General features: G+C 50.2%; 1 protein-coding gene across 1 annotated transcript in view; it reads right to left on the reverse strand.

The window, feature by feature from the left end:
* Positions 1-8,873, reverse strand: part of LOC114653848 (armadillo repeat-containing protein 3-like) — a 34,975-nt gene extending 26,102 nt beyond the window's left edge. The window contains exons 1-6 of the mRNA XM_051929349.1: positions 8,754-8,873; positions 8,598-8,697; positions 7,593-7,802; positions 2,448-2,622; positions 1,089-1,137; positions 350-467 (exon numbers count right to left, since the gene is read on the reverse strand). Of these exons, the coding sequence (XP_051785309.1) occupies positions 350-467; positions 1,089-1,137; positions 2,448-2,622; positions 7,593-7,802; positions 8,598-8,697; positions 8,754-8,873 (772 nt within the window). The remainder of the gene's footprint in view (positions 1-349; positions 468-1,088; positions 1,138-2,447; positions 2,623-7,592; positions 7,803-8,597; positions 8,698-8,753) is intronic.
* Between the last annotated feature and the right edge of the window lie 1,293 nt (positions 8,874-10,166).

The following is a 10,166-nucleotide window of genomic DNA, read 5'->3' on the forward strand; positions in this document are numbered from 1 at the left end:
AATGTCCTGACTTACAAGTGGTCTGCTGTGTCCCCCCAGACCCCCCCTTCTCTAATAATGCATTCCTTCTGGTCATCTGAGGTCACTGGATGATGAGATTAGTAAGGGGGGCAAATACTTTTTCACAGTTCTGGGAGTGCTTCCAGTTGGCCCACAGCCTTTTATCATTCACCATTCAGAATCACCTGGCCTGAGGGGTCCTTTTAAGAGCCCCCCCAAGTAAAGTGTGGGTTGGGGGCACTAAGACTGTGGTGCTAATGGTGTGGATCTGTAGAGCAGACATGATGTGCCTGAGGAGTGAGTGAGGTGGCATTGCCCCCCTCCCTTGAAGCCCCCCCATATAGCAAACCTTTCTCTGCGTATCTGTAGATGGCCTCACAGGCTTTGAGGATGACGTCCAGCTCAGGTGACTGCAGCATGAGCACCACGGTGGCCGCATTCTTGCTTTCTATCAAGAGGGGATCAAACTGAGGAAGACAAACAAAGTGAGGAAACACTGAGGGGTCCATAAAACCGACTGCAGATTCCTGCCATTTTTATTTAGAGTCCCCAACTCAAATAAGCCCCCAGACTTCTGTCATTTGTCTCTGGTGGTCAAGGCCACCCGGCCCTCTCGGTGAATTCAACAAACAGTTCAGGGTCACAAAAGCGGCAGCCCACCCTGGATGGGACTCTACAGTAGTCTCTGAGAGGTGAGAGGGACTTGGGGGAGACCCCCAGAGACAGCTGTGACCCAAAAGATGGCCAGTCGGGCGCATTGTCTAGATTTTGAACTCGAGTCCTGTCCAGTCATCAGCCCCCTTTATTACGCTTTTCATTTCCCTGTGATCTCCCTGTGATGGCGCCCATGACAGGTCCAGTTCTGGGGGGGGGGTCATCTACCCGGGATGAGCCCCCTAAATATCATCTCAAGCCCACAATTGAGCAATCCTGTGACTTGTTGGATTACTGGGACTTTATCACCACCACCCCCCAGTATTTTGGATGTCCCCCTGCCATTTTAACTCACAGTCATTTAGCGCCTGCACCATTTATTTAAATCTGCACACTCAGGAGTTTCCACATGGTGGCGCTCCGCTGTCACTTACTGAATCCTTCCCATACGACTCTGCTTCTTTCTTTCCTTTCTTCGCCATCCTAGAAATGAAAGTGGCACAGAGAGTCATGTTAGTGAATGCCACCATGCCACCTGCCCTATTTTCACCAGGTGGCAGTCAATGCCCCGAATCTTAATTGCCATTCCTGCCAGCCCCTCCAGCCCCTCTTTAAGCCTTCTGTCACTTTGAGACCCTGCAGAACCGTCAACTCTGTGCGACACGTTAAAGTTCCATCAGCGCCCTTCACTGACTCATGGAGATAGAGCTTGGAATGAAAGGCGCTATATACCATGTGGCTCAGGAGGGTCATGGGGTACAACATGGAATCGCTTCCTTGTCCCTCCATCTTCCTTGTTCTTGATGTTTTGCCAAAGAAGGGTCTCCAATTGTGACCCCCCCTGATCACCCTGGGACCTTCAGTGTTCACCTGAGTGCCCCCCACCTTGGCATCCTGCTCTGCCAGTTCACTTGTGAAAGACGCCCGACCTTCTCCTGTCTCTACACCCCAAACAGCTTAGGGGGAGTTGAAAGGAATTAGAGACACGAGTTCAAATGTGAATTCACTCAATGAAAGATCAGCTACCGTTTTTAATGTGCCCCCCCAAAGAGAAGCAAAGCGAGGACGTAGTCATACAGCCCAGGGGGGCAGCAGCTCTTCTTGAGAAGATATCTGGTGGCTTTTAACCTTGTGTTGTGCTTCTAAGCTAAAGGGTCTTTGGGTGGAGGGTGATGGAAGGGCAGAGACAATCATCTGAGGGCGGGACCCCATATTTAGGCTGGCGTCAGTCTTCCTTACAGTACCCCTTTGACCAAAGTGGCATCGTAATTTAAGGGACAACTCCCTTCCTGTGTGCCGGTCACGTGGCTCTGGACCAGTCCTGGTGGGACACAACACACATTCTCGAACCTTCAGCCAACCACTCGTGGGTTGTGGGCCGGTGCTATATGTGCCTGTCCATCATGCAACCCCCAAATTGTGTGGCGTCTGAGAAGACCCCAATTCCTCTTTTAACTGAGCCAGGTTTTCTTTTAGGCCAATCAGCTGTTTAAAGTCCATCCCCACACCACTCGCCCGCCCTGCCACTCCTCTCCATTTATGTGGACTGTCATTCCCTGCTGAGCACTGCCCAAAAAAACGTGCCACCAAGAGAGCTGCCAGCCAAACACTTCACTTAGTCACGTCAAGCGCTTAAACTCTTCTCAGCCATCTTAACCGCATGGAATGGAGCCCCGTGACACTCGGGGTGAAGGAGGGGCAGAGCTGGCACTTGAGTTCAGGGGGACATGACACATTGCTGCTGTGGCTGTGCGGCTCGGACCTCGGCGCAGACCGGGCGATGGCTGACTCACCCAAGGGGACCTGTTGAGGCACACCAGCCTGCTGGGAAATTAATGGTGGCTCTCGTGACAGGCATGACCCTGAACTGAGGGTCTCTGTGGACCATCCACTTTGGGGAGTCCTGGCTTTGAATGCCAATGTGGGCCAAGAACTGAGGACGAGCCATGGGAGGAGTAAAAGGGGCAGCTTGATGGGCAGGAAAGAACACGGGGCAGGGCAACGACTGCTAGGATATATTATATAGCGCCTTTCACACCTGTCTGTTATATAGTGCCTTTCACATCTATCTATCTATCTATCTATCTATCTATCTATCTATCTATCTATCTATCTATCTATCTATCTATCTATCTATCTATTTACATTTACATTTACATCATTTAGCAGACGCTCTTATCCAGAGCGACTTACAACAGTGCTTAGTAGTCTACGACTGTTCTTCAGTCTTTAAGGCTAGGATTAAATCTACTGTCATTAAACAAGTTACCGCTGACCAAGTTGTATACAAAACCCTGCTAGAAGAAAATAGTAAGTTAGTACAAAATTTTTTTTTTTTATTTTTTTTTTGAAAAAAAAGGGTAGAAAAAAAAAGTATGGGGACTTTAGTCCAAGTGCTGTTGAAAGAAATGTGTCTTCAGGCGACAGTGAGGGTCTCCGCTGTTCGTACAGCAAGAGGAAGTTCGTTGCACCACTGAGGAGCCAACACTGCAAAGAGTCTTGATGCATGTCGTCCTTTTCTTTTAAGTAAGGGTGGTTCGAGACGTGCAGTGCTTGATGTTCTGAGACAGCGAGAAGTGACACGCTGCTTGACCAGTGCTGATATGTAAGGTGGTGCAGCTCCAGTTTTGGCCTTAAAGGCAAGTGTTAGGGTTTTGAACCTGATGCGGGCAGCCACAGGGAGCCAGTGCAGGTTCCGCAGCAGAGGTGTAGTGTGCGAGAATTTGGGAATATCAAAAACGAGTCTTGCAGCTGCATTCTGGATCAGTTGAAGTGGTCGTGTTGCCTTTAGTGAAAGTCCAGACAGCAGAGAGTTGCAGTAGTCCAGCTTAGAGATGACCAAGGTCTGGACGAGAAGCTGAGTAGCCTCTGTAGTGAGAAAGGGGCGGATTCTCCTAATGTTGTAAAGGAGATATCTGCAGGACCTGGAGAGGTTGCTGATGTGTGGAGAGAAAGACAATTCTTCGTCTAGAGTGACACCAAGACTTCTTGCCATTTTTGAGGGGACGATAACCGAGTTGTCAAGAGAGATTGCAAGGTCAAGATTCGGAGATGAGTTGCCTCTGATATACAAGAGTTCAGTCTTGCTGGGATTCAACTTGAGGTGGCGGGAAGTCATCCAAGAGGAGATATCAGCAAGGCAGTTTGAGATGCGGGTTGAGACCTGCTGGTCATCGGGTGGAAAGGAGAGAATGAGTTGACTGTCATCCGCATAGCAGTGGTAAGAGAATCCATGTCCAGCTATTACCTTCCCAAGAGAACCTGTGTATAAGGAGAAGAGAAGGGGTCCTAGGACAGAGCCCTGAGGAACACCAGTGGTCAGTCTTCGTGGAGCTGACTGGGAGCCTTGCCAGGCAACCTGGAATGTCCGGTCAGCAAGGTAAGAAGCAAACCATTGCCAGACAATGCTTGAGATCCCAAGACTAGTGAGAGTTTCCAGAAGTATCTGATGGTTGACCGTGTCAAAGGCTGCAGATAGGTCCAGAAGTATGAGGACTGAGGACAGGTTGGTAGATCTGGCTGTGTGAAGGGTTTCAGAGACAGCAAGAAGTGCAGTCTCGGTAGAATGAGCTGCTTTGAATCCAGACTGGTGAGGGTCAAGAAGGGCGTTATTAGACAAAAACAAGTTAAGTTGGTTATACACTGCTCGTTCCAGTACTTTAGAAAGAAAAGAGAGCAGGGATACTGGTCTGTAGAGGTTAATATCTGAGCAGTCCAGAGTAGGTTTCTTAAGAATTGGTGTGACAACAGCAGACTTAAAGGCAGTGGGAACATGGCCAGTCGTTAGGGAGCCATTAACTATGTGTGTGATATGTGGGAGAAGATCCCGAGAGATGAGCTGAAATGTACCTGAGGGGATAGGGTCGAGTGAACATGTTGTGGGGTTGCTGGCCGTCAGGATCTGAGACACTTCCTCGTGAGAAAGTGGAGTGAAGTGATGAAGCTGGGTCGCACAGCTATCTATCTATCTATCTATCTATCTATCTATCTATCTATCTATCTATCTATCTATCTATCTATCTATCTATCTATCTATCTATCTATCTATAGTGCCTTCATCCATCCATCCAGTCTGCCTGTTATATAGTGCCTTTCATATCTATCTCTCTCAGTTAAGCTTGTGTACATTTTCTATGAATTTGATGCTCTTCTGTTATTTTCTTCCATTCTTTTTCATGGTAACGCTGGGCAGTGCCCACATGTTGTGTGCCAGGATGCCACTCTACTCTACCCACTGGGTGCTATGACTGCTGTGACTTTGTACTATATAGTGCCAATCGTACATTAATATTAAAAAGGTGCTGAGAGCTGAGATGTGTTGTGCCCATTTCAGTTCCTCAGTGGTGGTCACTCCAAGGAGTGTAAAGCTGCTCACCTGCTCCCCAGTAGATGCCAGGGTACTCTGCCCGCTGCTCCCTGATGTCTTTGCTCAGCTCCTTGGTGATGAGTTTTAACGGTGGAGTCTGGTCACACAGTCATGTCAAAGTGCCCATGTTGGGTGGTCAGCATGGAGGATGTGATGTTGCCAGTTGCTAGTCTGCTTATCCTTAAGTCTGTGGAATAGAAATTCCAAAGCACGGTGGCAGAGGGCAGCACCAAGTCATAAACGGAGGAGTTTTGTGTTCAGTTTCAGCTTTGGTTGTCCGATGTTATCTTTCTTATCGCCTTTTACTGGGCTCTGCCTCTCTCCTGTGTGCCACCTTTTTATCTCTCAGGTTAGCTGAATGGTGAGGGGGACTTAGTCCTGCCTCGTTTCTCACGGTGTGTTCAAGGACTTGTGACAGAGTGACGCAGAGGCACTCACCCCAGAGATGTGGGCACAGCAATGATGCCACCCCTGGCCTGCTGGGGCTTTTCCTCCTCTCTTTGGGTGTGGTCCACTTCTTAATGGGAAGGGTGGCATGTCATTGATTGCCAAGGCCTTGACAGTAGGTGTCATTGGCACCTGTGAACTGCTGCCCACACTTTGATTTTCTGCCCCCTTCTTGTGCCCCCCTTTTTTTTGTTTCCTTTTTATGTCTCCAAACTGACCCCCCCCACCACCTTTACAAGATGGCACAACCCATCAGTCTAGTGCAGAGTCAGAGTAGCCAATCAGAAGGGCTGGGCAGGCAGGTGGGCGGGCCTAGGCTGGGAACACAGCGGTGGGAAGATGGCATCCACATGTATATTAAAGTTAATGGTGAAGAAACTAACAATAGAAGAGAAGGAGAAAGACAAAGGCAGCAAGAAAAAGGGCAGCGGACACGAGAAATAAAAAGACAACCCAACTCACCTCCACCTGTCTACACCGCCTACCTTCGCTCCCTCCCTGCACTTCTTCTTCTTCTCCTCCTCTTCTTCTTCATCTGCCACTCAGTTCACAGGAGCAATGGCCGCTGCACGCCTTCACATCCCTGGAGTAACCTCTGAGGTCACTTCTGGGCCAGACAGGGTGCCACAGCACCCTTGGGGTTGTCTGCCCAGAGCTCCCCCCTGGTGGTCCCAGTAACACAGATGACCCTGCACCTAAAATTTGAGGGGTGATCTCGGACTCTGACCCAAAATGGAGACCCCACATTATGCAGATGTGTTTAAATCTAAGGACCTTTGCAAAAGTTGGACCCATTAGAAGAGTGCGAGATGTTGAGAAATGCAATTAATGGACTAGGTTAGCATTGTACGATAAAGTGGGCACTGCCCATTCTGTTTGGCTTTAGTGGCACACCAGGCCTGGCATGGAGCTGTGCCAGTGCCTCACTTGCACTCCAAATGAAATGGCTGAACTCACCCTAGCAGGACCAGCCTGGGCTTCATCTGACACCAACGGTGGAGAGTTCAGGTTGGGAGGCCCAAAATCGAACCCCAAGGACAAGGAGCTGTGAGCCAAGGAATGACAGTTGTGATGGACAACGTGATCCACCAATGAGGAGGCAGTGCCTTTGTAGCTCTAAGTGACTTTAAGCCAATTAGAAACGAGCTGCACTCTGCTCTGTGGACCCTCCACCTGCACTCTCTCCAAAATGACTGCCTGCCACCTCTGAAATGTCAAGCCACTGTGCTACTCCCTCTTTGTGGGCCTGAAAGCTGAGACCCCTCTGCCAAGCTGAGCTGTGCCAGTAGGTGTGCCAGCTGTTATCACTTTACGAAGGAGACTTCAGCATCTGAATAAACTGTGGAGCCAGAAAGGCGGCCCAGCAAAGAGCTTCAGTGCGAAGAGCCCAGGACGCCCGAACAAAAGGACCTCGTCGCAAAGACACACTTGAACCCGGGACCGCGACGACACCAACACCCAACTTCATCTTTAAAGACCTGGCTCTGTAAAACTGTTAACGTCACGTCGTGTCATGTTCTAACTCACCTCACCCAGACCGGCTGAAGTCCATCCCAGCAAGCGTCAGGAACAAACACTGGCCAGGACGGCAGTCCTTCGCAGGGCAGACGCACCACTGGGGACAATTTAGTGCCACCAATTCATCTATCCTGCATGTCTTTGGATGGCGGGTGGAAATCAGGGCACCTGTGACACGGGGAGGACATTAGACTCCACAGAGGGAGGTTCTTGGACCCGAACCTTGGTCTCCTTACTGTGAGCCCCCGTGCCACCTGCCAAGATAAATTAGGACTCTAAACAGGCAGTGGTGGTGGACGCTTGTCTGCCTCACCTGTCTGCGTCCCACCTTATCTTTTTAGATTCATATTTCTGTAGTCCTTGTGTTTATCAATACATTGGATTTTTCTCCTCCTTAGAAACGAATGGGCTTCAGTTACCTTCATGCAAGTGTAATGGCCGGAGACCACCACCTACAACAGAGGAAGGTAAGTAGAATGAAGTAGGAGTCTCATCAGATTCTTTCATTAATCCCTGGCATTGCCAAAGACCACCGAGTTAAGTTTCTTCCCATTCCTACGCCGTCACGCACCCCTAAAGCATTGGGGTTAGTAACCTAACTCCATACCCGGCCCCCTGTGTCTCGTGTCCATTGTGCCATCATTTGGAGTTTCTTCCAAGGCCACATAGGTGTGAGGCATCCAAAGGCTGCTACTCGAGAAGGCCGGGGTCTTCAGTGGTCCGCCCAGGAGAGCCCCACCGTAACCCAGCCAGGCCCCCGTGGCCACCTGCTGGCCTGAACTGGAGCGAACCCAAAAATGGGGAGGTGGCAAAACAACTAGAAATATCAGCAGAATATAACAAGAGCCACACAAGAGGAAGGATGGCCGTAAACCCCTGGCTTGTAGTAAAAGCACGGATGACGGACTTTTATGAATGAAAGATTTATTAACACAAAATAGCAAAAGACAAAGAAAGCTTCTGATCAGTTGGGATTAAATGAAAAGTAGTGGGATTTGACAGCACGGGGTTGTAGGTGGGCACAAAAATGTCTTCAACTCCAGGAACAAAGGGTTATGGGCAGGGAATGGAGTACAAACTGGTCGACGTGACAAGCCGTGTCAGGCAGAGGGCAGCACTGGGGCTGCTGCTCATTTCCTTATTTGGCGGACGCTTTTATCCGATGCGACTTACAACATTTATCCTACAACTGGTTCCATTTCTTTTGGTTTTCTAACTGGAGTGCAGGCTGGTCATGTGACTCACTGAGGGTCACACACTGGTGTCAGTAGTGGGATTTGAACCCACAGCCACAGGGTTTGAAGTCCAAAGTCTTAACCATTACACTGCCTTACCTTTTTAAGCTACAGAGACGTTCTGCTAAGAGCATAAAGAACAAGCTGGTTGTGTCTGATGATGATGATGGCACACCAGGAGGAAGACTCACCACAGACAGACCTGGACCACACACAGGGGGGTGAAGTCCTTAATGTAAGTCAAATGTAAAGAGCTACACAGTGGAGGGCTGGAAACTTGAAAGAGAGATCTGGGGGGTCGTGGTGGACTGGTCACTGTCACATCAAGAGGGGGGACAGAAGCATTAGGATGGGCAGCAGATCCTGCTAGGCCTCACCCTGGACAGCCTCCTCTGCTAAGGTGATGGTGCTCAGGCTGGGTGGTTGTGTCTCATTGACCACACCTGGACCTCCCCTCGGGCAGCGCCGCTTGGCACCCTGATGGGGATGTACACCATGACGCTTGCAGAGAGGGTCCTCGCTCAACCCCCGACCTGTGCAGGTTGACTGGCGTTGGTGTCCAAGCAGAAATGAAACGTGAGAAGGCTCGAGCCACCGCCATTCAGCTCCGTCTCATCCAGACACCTTGAGTAGATTTGGCTCCTCATCTTCATGCTTCTCTTTTCCCCACGAGTGGATGTTGAGCGCCCTTTGAGATGTGATGTTCTAGGGTCTTGTCTGTCACAAATAGCCATGGTATAAAGAGAAAGCACCTCCACGGGCGCGAGGCAAGACGCCATACAGCTAAGGCAGAGAGGCGGACACTAACATCATGTGACTAATGAGGCAGAGAGAAAATCCAAAGCCCCGACTACGAGAAAAGTGTGAAAGACCGGAAACACGGGCGACTCTCAAGGGGCTTCAAAACGCCAATTACAGAATGAAAAGGCGGCCCACCGGAGCAGAGGAGAAGGGCTGTGCCACAATCACCACCACCCGAGCAGGTCAGAGGTCAAACCAAGGATGTGTTTGGGGCGGGGCTGGAGATTTAGGGTGGGGCTAGACGTGATGACAACTGCCGGGTTTCAGACTTAGGAGGAGGACTTGGACTCTCCAAGTTGAGTGCACCATTTGAGGACGTCACCCACCTGGTCAGGCCTGGAGGACGAGCACAGCGACCCCGAGGACCACCAGGCAGCCTTTGCCTTTGCTTAGCTTTTGGTCTTTTTGGTTGTCACACTGACTTTTGTAACTTTGTGACGTCTGATGATGGATGGCTCAGTTGGACTAAACACACCTACATGTCCATGGACCTCTCTGTTGGTGGCTCAGATGTGGACTCGCTCAGGTCGCCAGCAAACCCAAGTAAAGATTCAAGTGACGTTTGAATGTCACCTCTGATTGGTTGACATCTTCTGCCCCGTGTCATGCATGTGATTCGTTCTAGAGACACAGCAATGCCAGGAACTGAAGGATGAAGGCGCCCCGACAGGAAGTTCTCCTGGTCTCTGTTAGGTGGTCTGTGTTGCCCTTTCGGGGGGGGGGCAGTGATTTGGGAGCTGATGTCCCGACAGGTGGTCCTTGCTAAGGTGGTGACCAGCCTCGTCCAGAACTGAGTGATGAGTGGAAGTCAAAGCAGTAAGTGGCACATGTAAGGCAAGGCTAACAATACCAGTCATAACCTGAGAGGTGCCACTCACCACTTGTGACCTTCTCTGGCTCTGGATGGTGGTCCAATCAGCAGGCCAAAGTGGGTGTGGATGAGTAATGTCCGAGGGTCTGCAGTCCTCTCTGTGTCCGACAGGGCCAGAAAACGTGAGATGGCTGAAGAAGAAAACCGAGCAGGTGACGGACCCTTTCCTCATGTTCACCCAGGTGGGTTCACCATCTGAAGTGAGGAGGACAACACCTGTTGATCCTTCAGTTGATCTTTTGCTCAGCAGGGACCAAAGCCCTAGTTGACCTCT

This window comes from Erpetoichthys calabaricus, chromosome 6 (assembly GCF_900747795.2).
Source record: "Erpetoichthys calabaricus chromosome 6, fErpCal1.3, whole genome shotgun sequence".
Taxonomy (NCBI): domain Eukaryota; kingdom Metazoa; phylum Chordata; class Cladistia; order Polypteriformes; family Polypteridae; genus Erpetoichthys; species Erpetoichthys calabaricus.